The following is a 26652-nucleotide window of genomic DNA, read 5'->3' on the forward strand; positions in this document are numbered from 1 at the left end:
TACATGTATCGAATAAACTTTATTAGCCTCCAGCTCTGCTAACAGAATGAGAGGCGCAGCTGTATCTGAGCAGAGTAACGAATGGTTTATCACATCCACACAACAATACAAAATACAGATCAACAAAAATAAAAACTTTTACATTCAGATAAATGAAAGTTGGATTTGAGTTTTTTTTTTAGTCAGACTGAGAGAAGCATCTGAACACGGAGAAAACAAAAAAAGAGAATGAGATGATTTTCTGTTTTTAAACCACCAAACTGCTGCTTTTTACATGTTTCACTTTATTCACTTAAATGCTGAATTTTATGGACTCACGAACATCAAGGACTTTATAGATATACACTAGTGGAGAGACGACGACACAGCAAATACATTTGGTAGGAAACGTGACGGTACTTATATCATATTTTCTGTGAATATAATGAGGAAATCTTGTGTGTTAACATATTTGGGGAATATGTTCAGAGTGTTTGCACACTTCTAGAAGTAAATTCATGTTTTTTAAGGAAATTTTAAGACCAATTCTTCAGGAGAGAAAATGCACATCAGGGCTGAGTGACATGCTTTAAATATGAAAATAATTTCCAGTAATGAAATGCATCTCTACAGAACTTGCTTGAAATAGTTTTTAAGACATTTTATGGCCCTAAACCGTAAAAATAAAATCCGAGACATTTCAAGACTTTTTAAAAATGTAGGTCAGAGCCAGATTTTGCCCTGATTTGTTTAGACAGACCAACAAAACTCAGACTGCCATCTCTCTGCAAGTAAAGGGTCCGTTTTCTGCTCATTTTGTAAAAAAAAAAAAAAAAAAAAAAAAAAGTATCGATATCGGTGAGATGGGTAAAAAGAGCGGTCAAAGAACTGGAGTTGTTTGCAGAAACTGATATAAAGTCGTGAATCGTCTGCATAGAAGTGACATTTGACATTATGGTTGTTTAGACTCGGCAGCTCTTGGCTTACAAGATTAATTAAAGACTCGGTCATTTTAAAAGGACAATTTAAGCCTTAGTTTTGCATAAATTAATTTAAGACTTTTTAAGAATTTACCACAACACAATTTGGAAAACCATAAAAGTAACAGACGAAGGTCATTTTTAGGATGAAATTTAGATGAAATGCACACAGTTTGACCAAAGTAGATCAAACACTTTCTTTGGATGTTGAAGTCACTGATGTGAAGCGGCGCAGCTGCTGAACCCTCGAGGACGACCACCGTCCCGTCATAGGAACAGAGTCCTTTAAACAACAAGCTCAACTGCAAAAGCACTGAAAGATTAAAGCTTTGAAATGTGCCGATTGAAGTTGAATAGAAACATCTTCTCTGACAGAAACCAAGAGACAAACATTAACCTGAACACCTTTAGTTTTATCTCGAGAGGCTTTGAGATGGAGAAGAATTGCCATTGAAGAACTGCCTTCAAATGTGAGGAGGATTAAAGCGATGTTGTATTTCAGTTTGTTCTGAAGTGATATTTCAGTTGACTGTTGGTTTGTCATTGGAACCAGAAGCAGCCGGCGTCCTGCAGCTTCTCTTTGGCCTTGACGTTACAGCTTCAAGATGTTTCAATGATGAGGAAAGTCTGCAGTCGGCAGGAGGTCAGAGGTCACGGCTCCGTGCCTCTCCGCTGCCGTTTACAATGCGAGGAAACCGAAGCGAGCGGACGCAAGCTGCAGACTGCAACGCGTTTCAGGACACCGTCCGTCCCCACGGACGAATTTGCGGCGAGCTGCAGACTTTGACCTCTGACCTCACTGCGTCCCGGTCGGGGAAGGAATCCACATTACCGAAGAATTTCCTGTTTTAAAATACAAGTGGTTTGTGGATTATTATGATGCTGCTACCTTTTTCCTTTTGCGTTTTGATCATCATCACAAGGACCGGCCTGTTGTGTTTATAAGATCTCATTGAAAAGTATTTATTCTTACCCTTTAATCAATCTAATCATTTTTCTTCCCGATAATGTTTGCTTTTATTTGACTTTTAATATATGCTCTATGAAGTGACTTATTCACATTTTACACATAGCTACAGTTTACTTTTTTATCATAATACTTTATTAATATTAGAGCAGAAACGATGAGAAAATAACTCCAGTGCCTACAACTGAATAATTGTTAAAGTTACGGCTGCAAGGATCACTTGGTCAAAAGAAAATTAACCTGCAACTATTTTGATAATTGATTAATAATTTTTAGGCTTCACTGAGGTGAGCATTACTGACATATTTGCTTTGACATATAATTAATGAAATGTCTTAAGGTTTGGACTGTTGGTTGGACTGAAGTTGCTGCTTTTACTTTTATTTTTTATAAATCGAATGTCGATAGATTTCAAATGTTGGTTTGACAAAACACGTTTTTCAAAGACACTTTCTCAACTAAATAATTCATTAGGATAAAAAAAAAAAAAGAAATCAACAGATTGTTTGAAGATGAAAGAGCTAAAATCCTAAATATTTGTCGGTTTCTACTTAAATCAAATATGAAATCAATTTCTGTTTCATATCATCGCGAATTAAAATCCTAAATTCCTTTCAAGGTTCTGTTTTTGTGGCGACGCAACAACCAGCAGAAGTTGGATATTTTGTGATATTTTGGTGAAAAAGTTGATAGAATTAAGGTAATGAAAAAGAAGTTTAGAGTCTGTAGTTTGGTGGGAAGTGCGTTTTAGATTTTTGGATGGTCATCAAGTTGCTGCCTCTGATTTTAATCAGAGTCAAAGCAAAGGCACAGAAACAATGGAGTAATGTAACGCTCAGCAGCCAGCAGATGACTTTAAACCTAAGTAGTGCTTCATGGTTTCATGAAAACTCAGTTTGTGCTGGTTGCTGCATGACTTAAAAAAGGTCTTTAGTTTGTACAAGTAAGTAAAAATGTAGGCTGCATGAAGAATAATGCTTCAATACAATAAAGCAGTTTACCTCCACGTTTGACCTGAGCAGTAACTGTCACACACAAAGGACACACAAAGGAAAATGAAGGCAGAAAGTTGGTTAAAAGGTTAAATATGAAGATCTTTCATTGAAACGTTTCCCTTTTTCAAAATCAAAAGTCTCTAAACTGAAACCAGAATTAGTCAAATTTGGCTACATTGTGCAAGAACCTGAACCTCTCTTCTTATGATGCCTTTAAAATCAGCTGAAATAGTTCGATATCGAAAAATATTACCAGAGTAAAAGTACTATATCTGACCGTTTGACCTTTCCTAAGCCACTTGAGTCGTTTGCGTGCTGGCCATTTATTCACCATCTGTGTGATGAGCTCGTCAGCGTGTCCAACGGTAACCTTTGACCTTCTGTAGCCGTCATTTGGCTCAGTTTTTCTTCTGTCAGTCTGAACAGCTGCAGCGGGACCTTTTCCCAGCTCAGTCAGTCTCTTCCACGGCTTGCTCGGCACACTGCGAGCACTCTAGTCCTCGGAGTGGTTGTACAGGGTGTCCGCGGTCGGGTTTTTGCGGTGGGCCGGGGGCACCAGGTGGTCCGGCAGCTCGGTGGGCAGCTCGTAGCCCTCCAGTTTGACCTTGATGAGGTGCTGGGCGAGGGCAAACTCTTCGTCGTCCAGCATGCCGTCCCGGTCGCAGTCGGCCAGCTTCCAGATCTTCCCCAGCACGGTGTTGGGCAGCCGCGAGTTCATCATCTCCTTCTTGGCGTTGACGCCGGTGATCTTGCCGTTGACGGGCATCAGCGTGTAGAAGATCTCGTCGTAGCGGTGCTTGTCGCGGCTGATGATCCAGTCCTCGGCGTCGGCCCCGGCACTGATGCCCTCGCCGTAGCCCTGGCCGAAGGGCCCGTCTTGGGACCCTTCGAAGGCGCCGCCCGACACCATGGCGGGAGGGTGCTTGGACTCCTCCTCCCGGATCATCGTCATCAGGCCCGCGATCTTCGTGGCCAACATCTTATCCACCGACTCGATCAGCTTCATCTTCAGAGACGGGAACTTGCTGAAGTCGTAGTGCTGCAGCATATCCTGGAGGAGAAGAAGAAGAGACACGTTACAGTCAGCTGGTGGAGTTACAGTCAGTCAGGATCATGATACAGAACTGTTTCAGACACTTTAGACGTGTTATCCTACAGAAACTGGACTGGTTTGAGGTTCTTGAACACATCTCACCTGACATCTAAACGGCTTCTTCAGTTTTGACAAATTAATCTTGTGTCCAACTGGACTCCTGAACATTCAGTTTACAATGACAACTAACAAAGAAAAGCAGCAAATCTATTTTTTAAAATGCTGAAATGATATTTAAAATATTTTGCTGGTAGTTTTCTTTTGATCCAGTAATTGATTAATTGACTGACAATTTCAGTTCCAAATATGAACAAGTACTGAGAGCACTGGAACGATAATACTGGAGGCTTTTCAGACAGCTTTTGCTAAAAACCGGACACAAAAACATTTTGTATCCAACATCAGATCCACCAGAGGGACAGAAAACAACATTTTAAGTAAAAAATAATCGTAGAACTTTGTGGCTCTTCTTCAGGACACGTGTGCTTGTCAGCTGAGCACACATCTCACCGGGGAGCTGAAAAATCGCAAACATCCTTTCGTGGCAAAAATCCAATAAATACAAGTGTAGCTGGGGAACAAACGAACAAACAAACATGAACACACACACACACACACACACACACACACACACAACACACATAAACACCTGCAGTGTAGCATCTCTCTACAGGATTGACAGACCAGCTGCAGTTCAGTTCATTCTGTCCCGGGCCGTTAAAAGACTCCCTGACGTCAGGAAAACTGTTTTGATTTCTTCAGGTCACACATCGTTCTCAGGATGCTTGTGTCCGACACGATTCAGCGCCACCCAATTTCTGTTTACATCTCAATTCGGGCCTCAACTCATTTTTGGTGTGACAACGATTCTGCGGACAGACGACCTGGTTGCTTTTAGACGCGCCTCCGCGTTTGGTTTTGTACCTGCATCTTGGCAACGCTGGGGAAGTCTCCGGGGCTGATGTGGTGCTCTCTCTGCAGGATGGTGTAGATCTCCGGCAGCCTCATGATCAGCTCCTCCTTCTTCTTCTCCCGCCCAAACAGAGATGGCATCTCTTTCTTCAGGTAGCTGATGATGTAGGCGTGCACCTGCAGGGACGAGAACAACAAAGGATTTTAGCTTTTTTTTAAATGTATTAATTCTTTTTTTTTATATATATAATGAAAGGGGAGGCTCTGAACTCAAGTTTTGAAACTTAAAATGTATCTTTTTTGAAGAATACACTGTCTCATTTGGGTCACATGGAAAAATATGTTTATCCTTTCATCACACAATTCAGTATTGACTATGCTAACACAGACAATGTCTGATTAAACAGTAAAACTGAGCGCACAAAAGCAGCTGAAGGTATTTATGATGACTCGTGAGTTTTTGCTGATCCCTTCCAACTCTGCTTGTTTTTACTCTCCCAGCATGGAGGGCAGAAAGCTGACAGTTCCTCGAAAGGGCGCACGACCCCCCCGCTGTCAGAGCTCCGTTCAACAACACCACTGTTTATACAAAAGTTTCCTCAATCACAGCACTGAGACAGGAAGTCAGAGCTGAGCAGGCTGCAGGTTAACAGAGACAGAGAGCAGGGAGGCAACCATTCAAGGACTTTCTCCCTCATGAGTTTCACTTAATAAATCAAAATGTTACCATTTAAAACTTTTCATTTTGATTTAGCAGAAATGTCACTAGAAACTGAATTTGAATGGTCCTTTAATATTCAAAACATTCGACTCAGCAACCCATAAACCTTACTGATACATTTATTGCAATACTCAGAATTTAACTTATTATATCAGAAGTTGTACTTTGTTAAATATTTGCAGAAGCATCTACAAATTCTACAGAAAAAGGTAAAAAGAAAAACCAATGACTTGTTTTTTTCCCCTTTTTCTTAAATAATAACATCTTACTTCAATAGCTGAATTTTTATTTTAACTTTGTTTCTCAAATAATAAACAATTAAACAAAATGTTTTCATCACATCTAACTTATATGAGTTCTAAATATATTTTTGTTTAAAAACGTATTTAAATTTGTATTTTTGTGTCTTTTCTTGGCAGAAACGGGCTTCCATACGTAGTGGAAAAGGTCGTGAGGTCAAAGGTCATCAAAATATTTCATTAAAATCTGCCAGGTAGTCATTCAGATTTCTTACCGACAGTCAAAACTCCTCAAACAAGTTTCTTGTTAAATGAAATGTGCAACAAAAAAAAACACACTTCACCATGTGAGCCTGTTGTTGGAATAAAAATATATCCTGAAGTCTGGAAACAGAAACGGTGCCGGGTTGCTAATGCTGAAGGATTAGATGAGGAGGAGGAGGAAGAGGAGGAGGAGGAGGAAGAGGAAGAAGAAGAAGAAGAAGAAGAAGAAGAAGAAGAAGAAGAAGAAGAAATGTAGGAGTGTAGGGAGGGCAGTCAGTCCTTCATACCAGCCAAAGACATGATGGGAGGGGGAGAAGGAAGGGAGGGGTAACAAATGGAGGGAGTGAGGTCACTGCATTTCTTGTGGAAAAGAGACAGAGTACATCGATGCCATTTATCAATAGTTAATTGAGGAAGGAAGAACAAAAATATAACTGATACACGACCGGACAGTGAAAGTAGGAGGAAGCCCCGCCCCCGATTCAGTAACACAAACAAGATGTGTCAAGTTCATGTGAAGGAAAGTCAGAGATTTGTCCCGAAACACATGGTACATGTTCGACAATATAAAATAAAGTATGTAGCTGTGAATTGTGGAGTCAGAAAGTTAAACTGCTTTTCATCATTTTTGTGTTTAGGAGTTTTTTTCAATTAATTAACAATACTTAGCATGACTCCTCCCCCTTATTATATAACGCTATACAAACTAGAGTGTGTTAGCATTAGTGTTTCTCCAATACGATCGCGAGTTACTACACCTACTGGCTGTTATGACATTCAAGGTCCATTGAGTGGCTCAGGCTGGCTGAAAATGAACAGAATTCATTGTGTATTTGTTTGTCTTGTCTCCATGATATTGGATCTTCCACACACTTGTGCAAAAACTCAGCTGTTTTTGTCTTGTAAAACACGCACACATGCTCTCTATAGGCCACTTTCTTAGGACAGAGCACTTAATGGCTGGCTAGCTTTGTCTTTGTGCCAGAATTTGCAGAACAACTTGGTTTCCTTATCTAAATTTTCTAAGAACGACAACATGACAAGGAGGTGGACTTATTTTGTGAAGAGCAGAGTTGACGGAGAGCTGCTAATCATCACCTACGCCTGCAAAAATCCTGCGGCGGAGGAGGGTTCAGAAAGTTGATTGAAACTTTGCCCACGAGCAGCTGACCGCCAAGAAGTCCGACTTCCTGTTCAGCACATGAACGCTGCACCGGCGTTTCCACGAGAAGGTGGTCTTTATCTGTCGGTGGACCGTTCATAACTGGCACAATAACACACTGCTGTCCTCACAGGATTGTAAAAGCTCATGTGACGAAACACACATCTGTGTTTAGTGTGCAGCGCCGCTCACATAGGATCGCATCCAACTCGCGGTCCAGCAGCACATGACAGAGCTCCAGGCTGATGCTCCTAAAGCCGAATATTCTCAGCGCTCACGTGAATGGTTCCACCGCGGAGAGGAAGGGGAAGAAAACAATGAATCCTTCATAACAAAACAGTCAACAAACAGGGCGTCACTTCACATGAACCCTTCCCCCAGAGTTCAACGATAGTTTGAAGTAAATGTCGTAAATCATTGTGAATTTATGCTCAAAATGATACAAATAAGACCAAACTTTGGTCTCAAAAGATTTGTACTTTATCTTCAAAATCTTACTTTGTTCTAAGATATTATAACTTAATTGAAAAAAAATAAATATATATATATATACAGTGAACCCTCGCTATAACGCGGTTCACCTTTCACGGTCTCGCTGCTTCACGGATTTGCATCGTGCATTGAAATCACATTACGACTATATGTAACGTAGATATATTTAATGTCCAGTTCTATCTATTTCAATTGTAAAATAAAGGTTACTACTTCACGGATTTCGCCTATCACGGTTTCTATTTGGAACGTAACCCCCGCGAAAAACGAGGGTTCACTGTATATATATATATTTATTTTTTTTCTCAGAATATTTGGATTTTCTTTATTTCATTTTTTTTTTTAAATATTACAAATCTAGTCTCAAAATAAAATATTTATTTTCTGCAGCATTTATGCCCCTAAAGGAGGTAAATTAAGTGTACAGAAAGAAATGAAGTAAGAAAAAGAAGTGAAGTGACCTAGTTTGAAAAACACGCGAGGGAAGAGAAACAGAGAGAAACGTGTGAAGGTGATCGAGGTGAGCAGTTTCAACCATCAGTCGTCATGCTGGTGTGAACAGAAACGCAAGAGAATGAAGGGTTTTCCTTCAGGAAGTTGTTCTGTTTAGAAACACAAACAGCAGAAACATTTAGCTCCGCCTTCTGCACTTTCAAACACAACGCTAACACCGAGTGACGGAGCAGAAACAAAAGTCATGTATCCATATAACTTTTCTTCATAAAGAATAAAAACCAAAGCTTTCTGCTCCAGGATCAGTGTTTCAACATCGCCTATAAATTTAGCTCAACTTCTGCTTTCTGTTTCTCGCGAAGAAGAAAAGACTGCCTGTTTCGACTTTTCAAAATAAAATTTCCTGTCTCACCTTGGCCAGCCTCGCTCTCTTGATGAGGTCATTGAGTTTGCGCAGAGCGGCGTTCCTCGGAAGACTCTGGATGTCCCGGAAGAGGTCTTGGGACTCGGCCTCGAACAGACGCCTGAGGAGGACCACGGATGAATGATTGAATGAAAGAAGGAATGAATGGCTCAGACTGGAATTAATGAATGGATGAATGTTTCCGACCTGTTCTCTGTGTTCTGCAGGGGTTTGGCCCAAAAGGAGCCCAGGTAAACTCTCACCACCTCAGGAGTATTGATCACCTTCCCCAGTGACCACATGAGGGCGCCGTACACCCGCATCAGCTGCTGCGTGTCCACCTGAGAACACAGGTGAGGAAGAGGAGGAGGAGGAGGAGGAGGTCAGACTGACAGAGGAAAACACACTTGATGTCAAGATTGGTGTTGTCCGTCCTACCTGGTCGGCCTTGTTGAGGACGACTCGGATCTTGTCGTCTTGTCCCTTGAAGGCTTTGATGGCCTCCGAGAACTCGTCGGAGATGTCCAGTTTGTGGGCGTCGAACAGAAGGATGATCCGGTCCACGCGCTCCCCGAACCAACGCAGGACCTCTGCGAAGTCATAACCTGACGACAGACGAGAGGATGAGGGTCATTACAGCTCCCGTTTTTTAACTCATCATTTCTGTATTTTATTTGTGATTTCAATTACTTGGAATATGTTCAACTAAAAATCCACCACAGGAGCATGTTAATGGTTTACTTTTTGCTTTACTTTAAATACCATCTAGTCATGTGTGACGTTCAGTTTGAGTCAATTTGCTATCATTTTGTCTCTTTGTGGTCATTTTTTATCATGATACAGCAACTCAGAGGCCCATGGGTCCAGTAGGTGTGTGTGATAGGTCCAGTAGGTGTGTGTGTGTGAGGTGTGTGTGGGGGGGTCCAGTAGGTGTGTGTGATGGGTCCAGTAGGTGTGTGATGTGTCGGTAAACCATCCACGTCAACATGTCCCATCTTGTGTACACTGTAAAAAAAAAAAAATCCACTTCCTCCAAATGTAAAGAAAACAAGCAGGTTTCTGAAAGAAGTCTTGCATCAAACTTAGTCGAAATGGGATTGTGAGCTGGAATTATGGGAGCTGTGAAGCTTTCCAACAATCAGCACTCCCACTTGTGCAACCGTGTGTGAGCTATTTTCTGCAGCCACACACACACACACACACACACACACACACACACACACACACACACACACACACACACAGGCTGCTCTGCTGTGGCTTGCTTGTGTGTGTGTGTGTGTGTGTGTGTGTGTGTGTGTGTGTGTGTGTGTGTGTGTGTGTGTGTGTGTGTGTGTGTGTGTGTGTGTGTGTGTGTGTGTGTGTGTGTGTAAAGTGATCTGTGGCAGTCTGGGTGTGGTTCCTCTGAAACCGGGTGACACTGAGCTCAGATGTGGAAACTGAACGGACACAAAAGCTTTTAAACTTAAAGAAAGGTCAGACTGCTGTCGACAAGCCAAAGATTTCTATCTGTATTTGACTTTTCTTTACTTTGTCCTCTGACTAACTGCTGCTACACTGACAGTTTTCCTCAGCAACAATTTGAAAAATCAGCGTCATTTCCTTTTTTTTGGGGACATTTCTGTCTCTCTATTTGACAGTAAACACTGACTGAAAATGAGGAGAGAGCAGGACAAACGTGCCCAACACCGGGGCGTGCCCCACTGCTTGTCCAACATCAGCTGAGAAATCTTCCTGGATGGTTTGGAAGTTACCTCATCATAAAAAGTCAGAAGGAAGTTTTTCTGCGACAGCAACTTTCACTCGGGTTTCTTCGTGATAATCACATTCATGATTCGTCTCCTCCGCTCGCCTCACCGCTGTTGACGTCGCTCGGAAACATGTCCGTTTATCCAGGTCTTAAAAAGGTCACCTTTGGAGATCTACAGTTTACACTTCACGCACGCACGCACGCACGCACGCACGCACGCACGCACGCACGCACGCACGCACGCACGCACGCACGCACGCACACCTGCCAGCCGAGTGTACTGCAGATCAGAGCCGGTCTACGTGAACGCACACAGAAACACCTTCAGCAAACACTTCACCATCCTCACTTTCATTCCACACGCGTCAACTTCTAAAATGGCTGCATCACACCCGTTTGAATTCCTCAAGCTCAGGACGAGTTGTTCACTTCACAACCTCAGCTCCATGGTTTAGAGATACTCTGTTTCTCCATCACCCGGCCTGAGTGATATCTGACATACGAGCCTTACAAACTGCAGTTCAGACAACAATGCTGCAATAACCACCATGTTCCCACTCACAACCTCACTGTAGGGCGACACACGCACAAAACTGACTGTTTGTGGACACAACAGACACGCACATGCCCTGATGAAGGGAACAGGCAGGTTGTCATGAGGGAAATGAGGACCGTCACCATTATTACTACCCCCCAAAAAAAAAAATACCCCGACTCAAACAACTATTCAATTTTCTGCTGATGGATTAATGGTTGTCGCTCAAGCTCAGGCCTTTCTTCCGGTTAATCCGTCTGCGGTGAATCAGCCACATTGGCATTTTTCCAGCCTGGAATCGTCGCTTCATGAATAAATGATGGTTCCAGCTTCAGGTTACACCGGCAGCTTCAGGTGTTTGGTTCGGGCTGCTCTCGGGAGCGGTGATGCCGAGCGGTAAATACAGCCATCAGGTGGGAAAATCTGCTGCACCTGCGAGACTCATTATAGCCGAACGCACACACAAACACACACAAACACACCTGAGAGGCAGACAGAAAAAACACCCCTGCAGGGTTAACAAGAGGAAATTCCTCTGATATGAGCTGGAATTGTTCTCCGCTGGTTCTATTACAGGACAAATGATTACTTCACATGTTCCATTTCCTTCAAAAAGGGAAATGCCTCCAGTTGAACAACAATAATACTTCCCCCCGCAGCGTTGCAACACGCTGTATTTACGTCTTCACGGTTCAACCTTGAGATGGAGTAGATGAGGATTGACAGACATTCTCGTTCCCCTCATGATGAACTGTAATAACTTTGTTGTTTACTTTCCAAAGCTGAATTAAATAGTCAAATATAAAGAAACTAAATCTGCAACTATTTTTAAAACTATTGAAACGAGGCCATATTTTCTCTGATTCCAGCCTTTTGAATTAGAGGATTTCATGCAAAACATTTGAAGATTTCACATTCAGATGAGCATTTTTGAGGATCTTTCTAATGTTTTCACACACAAAAAAAGCCATTGATTTGTTGTTTAAATAATCTTGAATTGATCTAAAGTGAGTGAACTCAAACATTTTAATAAACCTTCTCTGCTTAAAAGTTTCACAAATGTTTTAAACTTTCAGTTTTTCTCTGTTTTGTATCACAGTAAATTTAATTTTGGTAAACTGGTGTTTTTGGTTCCATTTATTCCCAAGACATCACCTTGGCCTCTGGGAGGGAATTTCTACAATTTATTTTTATTGTCTACAGTTAATCAAACAAGACCAAGAACAAACTACACCCATGTGAAATCAGCTCTGTGAGGCACGACTGTGCTTCACATTAAATGCCAACATTAGGAGCGGGTTTATTGGAGGCAACTGAATCGTCTCTATGACAACTGAGCAAACTCCATCCGCTCATGAAAGCCAGTATGCGGACACTGGGCTACAAAGTCAGTAGCAGGAAGCTAAATGTTTCCCTCCGAAGTGCAGTCGGACTCCACCCTCTGATGACAGACTGGCAGCAGATCAGTCTGAGCGGGCAAACGGCAGCTCCACCCTGAAGATAATCTGCAGCCAGCAGCTCTGCCAAACATGCGGCTGTAATGCGTCCGTAAAAAACACACACACACACACACACACACACACACACACACACACACACACACACACACACACACACACACACACACACACACACACACACACACACACACACACTGTGCTCACTGAAACACAACTAACAGCCACATTGTTGAGACCAAGTTCTCTCAAAAAAAGATTAAATGAAAAATACCTAAACGCACAACAAAACCAAGAATTCCCAGGCCGAACACGCATGTGCTTTTCGTTCTCGACACACGTCTCACATGCAGCTCATACAAAACAAACATGAATTCCAACACGTCTGCACAGCAGGCGCTTTATGACGTGTGTAAAAACAACCACACGCGTGTTGTAGCGCAGCTGCAAGACACAAAACACATTCGGTACCACGCAAACTGCTGAATGTGGCCGAAGCGGATGAAGCATTCCTGAGCAGCGGCGGTGATCTCACCGAGCCTTCGGCGAGTGTGCCTGGTGGAGTTTAATCTGTCGGGCGATGTGTGCGTTTATGTTGAGTCACCGTTGGCCTGTGCAGCGTCTTCAGGAGGAATTCGGCCTCAGCTGAGCAGCTCTAAAATGCTTCCAGATGGAGGGAAAGCACCAGTGCCCTCCGTCCGTCCGTCCCTCTAAAGCCTCCCCCCCTCCTTCCCTCCCTCTCCCCGCCCAGCTGAGGCGTTTTAACTAATGTTGTCATTTATCCAGGCTGACTCAATACGAGGGCAACACGGACACTGTTCTGGAGGAAAAGGAAAGGCTGGTTTCTACAGCAGGACTCAAACCAAAACTGCTCAAAAATACCTTTCTTTTTAGATATGAAGTCTACACATTAACGTTACAATAGCAGGTTTTTGGGATGTATTTCAGTCAGTGGCTGGGGTGCTTGCATGGGTGGAAATCTCCTCAACAGTGAGTCCCTGGTTCAATTCTCAGATGGCCGGACTTTTACTGCACGTCTTAGACATAGTTCTTGTCCAGATATACAATGTTTTGTGCGACTCCTTGAGGGTGCAAAGATAGCATGACCCAAAGATCTACAATAAAAACACGAATAGGAAATACAGCAGGTCTAAATGAAGCCGAATGATCCTTTAAGGGCTCAAAGGTGAAAGACTGCAAGGTCTGTTTTGTTGCATTGCAGTCTAAAGGTTTCATTTCTAGCAGGAGATATTTCTTCAAAGAATACTCACTCGATGCACCTGCTGCTAAACTGGAAATTTTTAGCATTTGATTCTGCACACGTCAGTCAGCGCATCACAGTTAACCTGCTTCAGCTGCAATGGCCACAGATTTGGTTTCACCTGGTTCTGAATAAGGCTGACGTCAGTCATACCAAACAGACTCTGCAGGTCCAGCCAAATAATTACTGCAAGAGCTCTTCAACACACCTGACAATGCAAACACTCTGGAGACAGTACAGACGTCCCGAACTGCTGTCAGGCACCTGACAAGGTGTTCTTCCTGAAGGTTTCAGACTGCATCTTGTTACTTAACAGGAGAGCTTAAAATCAACAGATTTTCCAATGAAGTCTGGCACACGAGCAACATCCATATTTCCATTTTCTGCTCATCAGCTGAAGCTTCCTCAGTAAGACCTCGGACAAATCGGCCTTCAATCTGATAAAATGAATCTAGCCTTAGCATCAAAACAGGTTTTTTGTGTTACCAAATGAAATTCCACAATTCACAACAGCAAATTTAATATTAAAATATAAATCTGAATGTATTTCGACATAAATTCTGCCCACACAGCATTATATTCTGACAGACGGCATGATAATGATGGTGGCTGCTAACAACCTACAAACCTTTGCCTTTGGGACCACTGTGTGTGGAGCATTTCTCCAACAGATGCAGCTGTCACAGCTCACCAACAATAACAGGAACATTTTAGGATGTGGACATTACGATGAAACGATATTAATATGAAAATGAATAATTGAAACTCTCTCAGCTATGTCCGTCTTTGAGCAGCTCAGATCAGATCGAGGCGTTTCCTCCTTTTAAATGCTCTGACGGTTTGGAGACAGAAGCCCTTTCTGACCGGACTGGTAATCCAGTTTTGCGCGCCCCTCCACATTCGTGATGTCTGGCTTTATCGCTGCTGATTTCCTCAATGTTTGTCTTGGCACTGCGTTCTGTCAGATTTCCCCCCGCTCAAGAAATATCTAAATGCAGCTGCCATCAACCTCACAAATATTCTCTGTTCTCTGCTGACTTTCATTTGCCAAGTTTGTAACAACTTCTCATCTACGGCAGATGGATCTTCCTCTCGGTTTCCCCTCCCCGAGGGCTGCCTCGATTTCGGACAACTTCAGCATCAAGGAAAAAAAAAAGACCACTTTTGATACTTCACAGCACCATAACATGCAAACTTAAAAAGTAAAAGGTACGTTTGAGGACTTTTTTTCTTTATAAAGTTCCTCAGTGAAAACTGAAGGGAACCCCTGATGATTCCCTAAGGAACTCCTTTGTGATGGTTTATGAGCACGAACAGGACCGTTTCCCACAGAATCAAACAGGACTGTGCCAATAGGAATGCAGCGTTAGAAAGCTCAGAATGTGGTCTGAGTTATGTGACTGTAACCGTTTGGCTCCACACCCAACATCTCACTGCTGTCGTATAAATCCTGCAGCAAAGACTGCAAAACTGTGGGAATCATCAAAAACAAACAAAAAAATCATTTTAAAAATGAAACTACAGTTATACAAAAACACAAACAGACAATTTCTCGTTACGAGAGCAGATTCTTTCTCGCACGGAAGTTTAAAGAAGCGACAGACTCCTTATTTGAGTGTCTGGAGCCAAATCTCATCGATTAGTAGTCAGCGCAGACATTTAAGAAAAAATATTTCTCGTAAACATCATCTTTTAAAGCTTTTGATGCCACCAAAATGTTTAATATGTCAAATCATATGTAGATTCTAATAACAACAAAAGCCAAAATGCCTAGTCCTGCACAGTATGACCCTAACTTCTGCATTTTTTTTTTTTTGCCTAAATTTATTTAAAGTTTATTACTGTCCCCATGCCGAATTAGCTATTAGCAGCTCCTGTTTGCAGTGTACCTAAATATGTAACGACAACTAACACGAGGCTACTTTGACACTGAAGTAAACTTAAAAACCCGATGATTCTAAAGCAGGGGTGTCAAACATACGGCCCGCGGGCCGGATCAGGCCCGCGAATAGGTTTAATCCGGCCCGCGAGATGATTTTGCAAAGCATAAAATTGAGCTGCAATTTTTCAAGGGCGGCACGGTGGTGCAGTGGTTAGCACTGTCACCTCACAGCAAAAAAGGTTCCGGGTTCGAATCCGGTCCTGGGCCTTTCTGTGCGGAGTTTGCATGTTCTCCCTGTGTTTGCGTGGGTTCTCTCCGGGTTCTCCGGCTTCCTCCCATCATCCAAAAACATGCATCTCAGGTCAGGTTACCTGGCGCCGCGCTAGTGGCAGCCTGCTGCAGCAGCTCCCCCCTGAGAGCCCCCCTGCTGTAGTGAAGAAATTTCCCCTTGGGGATTAATAATAAAGTGTATAAATCAAATCAATGAATGGAACTGCTGTTCTAAATGTGTCCGGTGGGTGTCGCAATAGCAATTCTGTTAAGCAAGCAAACTGTTTATACTGGGGCTGAACAAGTAGGCTACAGCCAGTCCAGAGCTAGCTTGTCATTCTGCCTGACCAATTTGAACATTACATGCTTTGGCACCCTCATTGCCCCAAAATGTCTCTGTCAAAAAAGAGAAAAGTGGACGCAGAGTGCAGAGTTTTCCAAGAAAAATGGACATCCTCCGATTTATTCACAGAAGTGAATAAGAAAGCTGTGTGTTTGGTGTGTTCACAACATGTTTCAGTGCTGAAAGAATATAACCTTCGTCGCCACTATGAGACTCTTCATGCCGACAAATACAACAACTTTCAAGGACAACAGAGAAGAGAGAAGGTGAATGAATTATTGGCGGGTCTGAAGAAACAGCAGTCTGTGTTTACTCGTAGGCGAGAAATCAGTGATGCTGCAGTGAAAGCCAGCTACATTATAGCTAATGAAATTGCAGTGGCTTCAAAGCCATTTATTGAGGAGGAATTTGTAAAAACATGCATGCTGAAGGCTGCGGAGATTGTGTGCCCTGAAAAGCGCCAGGCTTTTGCAAATATCAGCCTGACAAGAAATACAGTTGCAGACAGGATTTCTGATCTTTCAGCGGATTCGGACAGCCAATTGAAGCGCAGAGTAAAGTCATTTATTGCTTTTTCAGTTGCAACTGACGAAGGCACGGACATTACTGATGTTGCGCAACTGGCAATATTCATCCGCGGAGTTGATGACACTTTGACTGTCACCGAGGAGTTTGTGGATGCCAGGTTTCAGGAATGAAATAATGGGTAACCCCGCTTAAAATGCTGCATGAGATACTGCACCCTGATATAGTTCCGTGAAAATGATTGTCTTCTCTGGAAATTTAAAGAAAATGAACAGTGTGTGATTTACTGTAATAAGGTTAGAAATTTCAATTCATAAGTTTGGTTTGTTGAAATTATTTATGCATTGCACAGCTTTTATTTTTCTATCAATAAATAGTTTAATTTACATGGCAGAGAGTAACTCAACCGTCTTGAATAGTTTCTACCTCAGTTTTTATGTTTTGTTGAGTTAGCACAGGATTAATATGTGGAAATGACAAATGAGGTATTTAATACCTAGAAGAGTTGTGTTATTTATTTATTTCGTATTTTGTTCAATCCCAGATAGACTGTGACTTAAAGTTTAATGACTTTGTAGACACACTGAGACGAAGTTTAAGTTCCAGTCATTGAAGCATTGTTCTTGAAATTGCACCTATTTTTCCCTCAGAATTTTCAACTAACTTGAAGTGTTTTGTCAAGAGGATTTTTTTGTGTTGTGTACATTTTCAGAATGTGCTTGTACTATTTTGGACCTAAGTAAAACAAAGAAAATAATCTGAAGTTGTCGTTATTTTTAAGGTATTATGCCATGATTTTATCGGTCCGGCACACTTGAGAATAGATTTTTCTCCATGTGGCCCCTGAGCTAAAATGAGTTTGACACCCCTGTTCTAAAGCAAGTTCTGTACCCATAACGAGCGTCTTTTTTCCCGTGTCTCTAAGTGACGTTTTCCTGAGAAATCAAACTGAAGATAATGGTTTCACATCTGTAAGAACACTTCTTCAAAGCAAAGAGCAGAATTATTGGAAACTTGTCAATCAGTGTATCTGGTTTCAGATCAGCACCACTGATTTATTAGAGGAAACTGAGACGAAGAAGGAAATGAGACAGAAAAGAGGGATAAAGAATTTCACAAGAACATTTCAGCATCTTCAGTAAAAATTTCAAGTTTATCCTGAGGACGGTGGTAGAGATAAGATCTTTCTCAGACTTTGAGGACTAGAAATGAGGACTGTTAAATTGAATGGAAATCTACCCATAATACAGGATTTCCATTTTGTTTGTCTTAAGGTGGTGCAAGAAAAAAAGGGCAAAAGGTAAACTGCAGATGTTGTGAAAATCTGGCCAGTTCGTTTGAAATATTTTGCTGTTCAAGTGTCTCGGGGCAGCAACTCTTCCTGATTATTTTCCAGATTAGCTGTTCATTGTTTAGTCTAGAAAATGTCCACACACATTGTTTGGTGCAAAACTGGATTTAAAAGTTTATCTGAAGCATGTCTGTCTGATTTAGTGAAACCCAGCAAGCAAGAAAAAAACATTTTTTTAGTTTCAAACAGACTTAAAAAAAATGTGAAAACCTGTCCTTTAAACATGACCTTGTCCTTAATGTTGGCTAGTGGCTAATTGCGGAAGTCTAATGGTCTCTGACTTCATACAATATGAGGAAGTGAAAGAATGTCAAGGACTATTATGTAATGACGCAGCGAAGCAGTGGACCAGAACGAACACACACACACACACACACACACACACACACACACACACACACACACACACACACACACACACACACACACACACACACACACACACACACACACACACACACACACACACACACACACACTTAATACCTCTGCTGATTCGTTGCTTCTCTCCAGACAGGATGCCGGGTGTGTCGATGATGCTGATGCTCTGAAGAACCTGATTGGGCATCTGAGAGCAAATAAACCTGAAAACACAAACAAACACCAAAGACAAGAGTCAGAATTCAGGCTAATGTTTCACTTTGTGGTCAGACAATGGTTCTCTATATAATCTGTTTTAAGGATGACTTTAATGTTTCTTTTTTTGTCCAGTTTATATTGGACTCTCCTATAAAAAAGCAAATCCGCCAGCTTGTGTTGACAGTATTTGTCGGACCTCCCTGTCACCATGTATCACATACAAAAGATCATTTTGGTCGACAGCAGCTATAAATTGTCTCGGTGCGTCGACTTGGGGGGCTGCAGGCTGGCAGCAGGGAAAAAACAAAACCAACGCGCTGACACGTGGTGACGCACACACACTTCCCCCTGGAAACAATAACTTATTGTGGAGGGTTCCTCTGTCGCACGGGGATGAGATGGGATTCCATGTTGGAGGAGTGTTTCAGGTACACACACACACACACACACACACACACACACACACACACACACACACACACACACACACACACACACACACACACACACACACACACACACCCACACACACACACACAACACACGAGCTGTCAGATTCCGGAGACAACAGAGTTCAAATTGGAGGTTTAAATTTAGCTAAAAACACGGCAGTCGTAACGCATTTCCTCTGTCCAGAAATATTCCTAAAAGGAAGTGGAAGGACAGTCGACCCTCCAGCTTTGTGTTTGTGTGTGTGTGCGCGCGCGCGTGTGGGTGTGTGTGTGTGTGTGTGTGTGTGTGTCAGTGCGGGATCACAGAGGTCACTTCCCACGTTGTAAATGTTTTGAGGAAAGCGGTGACAGGAGTGGGAGGAGCTGCCAGGAGGTCTTTGTGTGCGCAGAGACTGGTTTTAACGAAAAGGGGAGCGAGGTCACATTTTCAGACCGACAAAAGCATAAAGAAAAATAACTTGCATCATGTGTGGAGGCATTTAAGCTCTCCTTGTGGCTTTGAACAAACCCTACAAACTCATGTTTGTCCAGCAAAATGACATATTTAGGAGATAGAAAATCATCCTATCATACCTTAAAGTGGCCGAGATGTAACTCGGCAACTTCGCCTTAATTCAGTGCGGATCTATGAATATGCAAATATATGTCGCCGCCCTTTCCTCCAGCAGTCGCCTGCAGCTCGAGCAGATGGATGTTAGTGAGGTTTAAAAATGGTATTTTCATTAAAGAGGCTCTTTTTGGTTTAGTTTTGTATATCACTTTTCTTCTGGTCAGCAGTTCATATCTTATATGACGTAACAACACACCCCAGCATCTATCTAGAGACACTATCCAGAGGTTTCCAAGTTCAAGTCACTGCAATATTGAAGGTAGCGTGGCCCCATTGTACTGTGGGCGTTATAGTGTTTTACGTCCCTCCTGGATTTGGTTCTTGGGTGTGTGTGTGTGTGTGTGTGTGTGTGTGTGTGTGTGTGTGTGTGTGTGTGTGTGTGTGTGTGTGTGTGTGTGTGTGTGTGTGTGTGTGTGTGTGTGTGTGTGTGTGTGTGTGTGTGTGTGTGTGTGTGTGTGTGTGTGTGTGTGTGTGAAAGCAGTGAAACGGATAAACGTGAATCTGCAGCGGCTCCAGAATCAACCATCACACCAGCAGAAACCGAGACAACGCGAGCGAGGCTGGAACTAAAGAGGAATTATTCTTAAAAGGATTCAATTTTAAGGGTCGAGGTCTTCGGGGACCGGGTGGAACTCTGGAGGTCTCTAATGTTCCTATTTGTCAAAACCTCCCTGCTGGGATTGCGTATTAATAAAAGTGGAGAGAAACAGCAGCATTAAAAATGCCATCGAGCTCAGAAGCAGTTTTAGTTTTTAGGTTTTTTTCCTTCTCGGCTCCGCTGGGATTCACTCGGACATCAGACGTTAATTCACCGAAGATTTCACAAGCTGCGCAATGACAGATGAAATTAAACCTCATGATCACTGATTAAAAATGATGAATGAGCCCGGAGATCAGCGGGCAAACATCCAGAGATCTTTTCATCGTGATAAATCAGATTACTTACGAGTTGCTGTTACACAGTTGCTGTTAGATTGAGTCACACTTTAGTCAATCAACTATTGTTTGTTTTGGTCCTTGAAAGGTTTTAAAATTTCACCTCCTTTTTCAGAAACATGCTGCCGGCTTTAAGTTCAGCTGAAACACCAGTGCAGCCATCGTCCTTTAGAAAGAGGAAATCTATCTGATTTACAGCCGACGTTGATCTGCCAATCATTTACCCGATAGCCAATAAAAACACCCACGACTGAAAGTAGCATCACCGCTAAGTTAGCATACCGTTTCTTAAACATCACTCTGCTGCTTGAATGTTTTTATGGTTTGTTTAAGCCGTTATGCTGCTGCTCCTTGAATAACTGTAGATAGAGTCAGACCGATTTATAAGCTATATCGGTAGCGTACGTGTCCAAAATCGATTTTTTTTTTTTTTTTACAGAAAAAGATGCTTTTAAAATGGTTCTTTTTTTGGTGTATTTGTCATTAAACTGTAACATAATCTGCCTCCATCACATCTCTGAGGCAAATCTCTGATAACCACATTTTGTCCGATATATCGATATCAGAATTTGTGTACGCGTCTTTACCTGTTGAGGAAGGAGTTTCCGAACGCATTGAGCTTCCTGAAAGGTTTCTTGGGGTCGACCACCAGAGCGTTGCCGGGGATGACGCCCTCGTTCTCGCCGTACATCACCGCGATGAAGCCGTCGGTGGTCGGCTCCGGACCGATCCGCATCCCGGGGAAATCGTGCTCCAACAGATACCTGGGACAAAGACGGAAGGAGGGTTCATTTCATTGGATCCAAAGGTAATAAAGATCCTTTGTTGGCAATTTATTAATAAATTAAGAGCCGCAAAAAGGTCACTCAGACAGGATTTCTGCAGGACGTCATTATAAAAGAAGCAGCAAACCTCAAATCTGACATTTCTGTTGATATGTTTTTATACAGATGAAACGAGTCGGACGATTATGCCACATGATCGCGGCCCATCAGGTCATTATGTAATAACTGTGACTGGCCTAAACACATGATAGCGACCTCCTGATAGCAGGAAGAAGAGCTGCTGTTTATTGAGTTTGGCTAGACAACATTTCTAAAGAAAAGCAACACAAAGAATAAATAAGAGAGAGACACCCATCATGTAGAAAGGGACACAACCAAACTTCGATACTCAAACGCTCCAGGTACAGTCGTGCAATGTGTTGAATTCAATTCGATATAACAGCTTAATATTCCATTTTTGATCAGGCACAACATCAACGATCTATCCATGCGTCTTTAGATTCAACAGCAATTTGAGCTTTTGAATTGATGCCACAGGAAATCAGATTTATTGCCACAAACACCTGCGATTGGTGTGTTTTCCTCCACTTTTGTTCCTTCAGCTCCTCCGAACTCTGTCAGAGAAAAGCGGTGTTTGCACAGATTAAAAAATATATATATATATATATCATTTTCCTCTCCTTTCATCCTAACACCGACCTCGTCAACCTCTCACACGCTTTCCCTCGTTAAAGAAAAGTGAGAAAGGAAGGAAGAGAGCTAAGGCGGCCGCTGCGAGTCTCTATCCTCTCGCTTCCTGCCTTTCTGGACACCGTGGACATCAAAGAAGGGACGACGGTCAAGGATGTAAAACTAGCAAAGAGAACATTATCATTAATTCTCTGAAGCTGTCACACATCGCTCGGCCCGGAGTTTAGTCGTCATCATCAGTCCTCCTATTTTCACCTCAGCTGCAGCAGAATCCTCCGAGTCCTGCTACACATCCAAATCAGACTTTTTCAAACTTTATGAACACAAGTTCCTCTTGTCCTGTCAGAGACCACGCTGCGACCCGTTTGTGACCCTCGAGCCATCCGTTGGAGCACTGTTCCAGCTGCAGGTTTCACTTCACTTCCGTCAGAGACGAAGAAAAAAAAGAAGAAGAAGAAAAAGAAGAAGAAAATATGCTGATCCTGCAATTCACTCGTAACACGTTCCAATGATTCATAGCCTTCTTCAGGGCAGGGTGGGGCCTCGGGAGCACACCCCCGCCAACACACACACACACACACACACACACACACACACACACACACACACACACACACACACACACACACACACACACACACACACACACACACACACAACTAGGAGCTCAAAAAGAAGTTATTCCAGCTTTCATAACCGTTTGGTGACAACATGTCAACCTGCCTAAGCAGAGGTTTAACTCCTGCGGGGCGTCACTCCGATTTCTAACATACCTTCAAACACACAGCTGTCTCATCTCTCTCGCTTTTGCAGTTTTGGATTGAAACTTTGGCTAAATTTTGGAGGACCTTCTTCTTCTTCTACTGTCTTCAGTTTTCTGTCATTTCTTCAGCTTCTGTAACCAGGCTAACACCATGCTAATCTCTCTATGCAAATGGCAGCTAAAGGGTGTAAATGGTTTGTAAGAAGCTGCTTCTTGTCCAGATATACAATGTTTTGTGCGAATCCTCGAGAGTGCAAAGATAGCATGACCCAAAGACATACAATAAACACATGACTAGGAAATACAGCAGTTAAAAATAAAGCGGAATTATCCTTTAAGGGCTCAAGGTGAAAGACTGGAATGTCTGTTTTGTTGCATTGCAGCCTAAAGGTTTCATTTCTAGCAGGAGACATTTCCTCAACGAATACTCACTCGATGCACCTGCTGCTAAACTGGACATTTTTTGCATTTGATTCTGCACACATCAGTCAGCGCACCACAGTTAACCCACTTCAGCTGCAATGGCCACAGATTTGGTTCCATCTGGTTCTGACTGAGGCTGACGTCAGTCATACTGACAGACTCTGCAGGTCACAGCTCGTCGCTGCTGTCAGAAATTCAGCAAAAATAATTACTGCAAGAGCTCTTCAACACCTGACAATGCAAACACTCTGAAGACAGTACAGACATCCTGAACTGCTGTCAACCACCTGACCAGGTGTTCTTCCTGAAAGTTTCAGACTGCATCTTGTTATTTGACAGGAGAGCTTAAAATCAAAATATTTTCCAATGAAGCCTGACACAAGAGCAACATCCATATTTCCATTTTCTGCTCATCAGCTGAAGCTTTCTCAGTAAGACCTCGGACAAATCGGCCTTCAATCTAATAAAATGAATCTGGCCTCAGTATCAAAACAGGATGTGATGTCACAGGTCTGGTTAGGTAATCAGGAAGTATTAATTAGCTTGATAGTAGGGAGGAGTAAACAGTCTGCGAGAGTGATGCTGTAGTTTACAGTGTAGTGCCGCACAAAAGACAGCAATGAGACATAAATGGAAATATAATCATATTAGAATGACTCATCAATTTTCAGCAGGTCTTATGGTCTGGCTTCAGGCTGGCTCCATCTCAACCAGCCACAGCAGAAACACCTGGAGTCTGACTGCTGGAAGGACACGTTTCTATGTTGTTGTTTTTTGACATTTTGAAAATAAAAATGATTAAGCATAAAATCCAGAGGAGAATATTTACACCAATTGTCTGTAAAAAATAATCATTAGTTGCAGCTCTACGTCTAACATCTATTCTCTCGGCTTCAGACAAAAAGTCCGGAAATATCACAGCTGTCTGCTGGAGCCTCAGAATAAAGGCACCGGCGGTGCAAATACACAACACAATGGAAGATCTGTTACACAGAACTGATCCACAGAGAAAGGGTCACTGAACGCAACACACAGTCCACTGACGAAGATGTGAGTCCAATAGGTTACTACAATACCCAAGAGTCTCAGCAGCTGCACTGGAGTTGTGACTGAAGGGTGGGTGGTTCAAAACCTTCCAGTAACACCCATAAACTGTATTAGCTGCTTTCCCAATAAACTTAAATATGGATGTTTCTTTCATCTTATTAAGATAAGGTAATGTCAAGAAATGATTTACAAACTTCATTGAAAAAAATGGCCTGTTTCCGATTTTTCAAAGCTTCACATACTAAAGAAAAACGTTGGACTTTATCTACATACTTAAGGGTACATTGTACCCTTCGGCACAGACCTGAGCCACCAAACTGCTTGTTTTCTAAAGATACTTCTTTAGAAGTTTAGCAGTACGCACCAATTTGGGGCGTAGCAACTGAATATGAATTGTTATATTTACTATAATAAAAATGGGCCTTGGTTGATTTCATTTCAGACGAATTTGCCACAAGACTCCACACATTAGTTTGACACATTTGATTATTCTATTCAACGTCTCTATGCTAATTTATAAGCAAGAGAGTCTTAAATTGAGGTTATTGTATATGCCGTCTGGCATAAGGTTACTTTCAAAAAACGTTTGGTGATTCAAAACTTAATAAAAGGGATTTTACCACATGGACTCATGTCATATTTGATTCATTGACCTTACAGCCCGCTCCCCAGCTAATAATAGTAATTATAGGAGCCGGTTTCGCAGGTGGTACCGGGCCCTGGTTCGTACCTGATGAATGTGGTTTTCCCGGTGGAGTATTGGCCGACCAGCAGCACCATGGGTTTGCTCTGGAAGTCGGCGGGCTCCAGGGCCGGAGAGTGGAAGTCATGGAAAAGGTATGTTTCCTCCAGAGGCAGCAGCTTCTTGGTGTAAAGGGTCTGAAGTCCCTCGGTCACCGTCTGGTACATCTCTCCTTCCTTGTTGCGGCCACCTTGCTCCTGTTTGACCCAGCTAAACATGCTTCCCTCTGCACACAGACGCGCTCGAGTCCAACTTCCCTATTTCGATGTTTCCAAATGTCGCGGCTGTTTTTTTTTAAATGTTTTGGTTCCCTCTCTCCTTCGCTTCTGTACGGTGCGTTCTTCAGGCTGAGCAGAGGGACGGCTGTGTTTGGCACCTGGGAGTCTCCGCTGCTGTGGACACACTGCCTCTTCTGTGCGCAGCTCCGGGCGTGTTTTATGGTGTGACCGCTGTTGGTGCGCCTACCTGGGGGCACAGCCCTTCCCCCCCCCTGTGACGCAACCTGAGTGAAAACACAAACACACTTATTGATTTGATATAACTCAAATCTAGTGGTGGAGGTGGGAGAGCTTTTACTTCAGCAGCTCATCAATAAACTATCAGCAATCAGTTTATTAAACATTAAATAAGAAAGAAAATATATATTTTTTTATCATGAAATAGTCTCATCTCAAGGTCCACTTACTTAAATGCGCTAAATCACCCGCTTCTCGTGGTCTTCATCTGTGAGCGAAGAGGTCAAAATACATAAAATACAACACAATAAGTCTTTTATTGAATAATCTACTCAAGGATCATCTATGGGCTTTTTTAAAAATTTATTTGTTTAGCTATCAGCTGCATCTCATGGTCTTCATCAGCTGATGGAGTTGCATTACATTTTAAACAGAGAACATAGGCTACAATTAAGAAAATTATATTTAAAAAAAAATATAAATAATCTTACCATTAAAGTTCACTTGTGTTTTTTCTGCTTTCGACCATATTTCACGGTCTTCATAAAAGGAGACTTGCCACTATCATATCGCTAATCAATGCGCCCCCTGCCGGTCAGACTCTGACACTGCATCACAAACACTGACCTTATATTTGACAGGTGTCACATATTATCTCACAACCTGTCGACTTATCTGTCCTGTGATAAACTCCTTTGAATTCAAAACAAATGTCCAAAAGTGTCACCAGTTATTCTGTGGAAAACAAACAATGACCTGAAAGGGGATCGAGAAAGAATATAAGAAATATCACAAATCATGTTTTCGATACCAACCAACAAGGGGCGCTAATGTTGCTACCGGGAGCCAAGGGCGTGTTAAAACCTGAGAAGAAGAAGAAGAATCAGCGGAAGCGGAAATGAGGCTTTTTTTTGTTTTGAAGGAGGGAAATTTAAAAACTCGACGGCGTTAGTGAGAAGTAAACACAAACAAGCGGAATAAATTTACCAAAACAAACGACACGAAAATGACCACAAAGTGACATTCATCACCACTGAATGTAAAGTATGTTTATGGACAAATATTTTCTCGTTTTTAAGGTACGTTTGTTGATAGTATTTTATTCTTCAACAGGATCTGAGCCAATCTTGTCACTT

At 42.3% G+C, this 26652-nt stretch overlaps 1 protein-coding gene across 1 annotated transcript; it reads right to left on the reverse strand.

The window, feature by feature from the left end:
- ehd4 (EH-domain containing 4) lies at positions 1-25773 on the reverse strand. The gene is made up of 9 exons (XM_069717634.1): positions 25747-25773; positions 25050-25563; positions 21199-21375; positions 18521-18618; positions 9099-9265; positions 8868-9001; positions 8670-8781; positions 4939-5103; positions 1-3972 (listed from the first exon to the last, which is right to left on the reverse strand). Exons 2-9 carry the CDS (start codon positions 25277-25279, stop codon positions 3415-3417), a joined length of 1641 nt encoding a protein of 546 aa, XP_069573735.1. The 5' UTR covers positions 25280-25563; positions 25747-25773; the 3' UTR covers positions 1-3414.
- Between the last annotated feature and the right edge of the window lie 879 nt (positions 25774-26652).

The sequence above is a fragment of the Brachyistius frenatus genome, unplaced genomic scaffold (genome assembly GCF_029030835.1).
Source record: "Brachyistius frenatus isolate BFR_SWC_R1_liver_20210118 unplaced genomic scaffold, ASM2903083v1 Contig_178, whole genome shotgun sequence".
NCBI lineage: Eukaryota > Metazoa > Chordata > Actinopteri > Embiotocidae > Brachyistius > Brachyistius frenatus.

Bases quoted from the DNA above. Each gene is read 5' to 3' on its own strand.
- ehd4 (XM_069717634.1), bottom strand. From the start codon at position 25,279: ATGTTTAGCTGGGTCAAACAGGAGCAAGGTGGCCGCAACAAGGAAGGA. The intron at 9,266-18,520 runs GTATTAAGTGTG...GTCTGTCGTCAG, and splicing joins GAAGCAACGAATCAGCAGAG to GTTATGACTTCGCAGAGGTC. The intron at 9,002-9,098 runs GTAGGACGGACA...CTGTGTTCTCAG, and splicing joins TCCTCAACAAGGCCGACCAG to GTGGACACGCAGCAGCTGAT.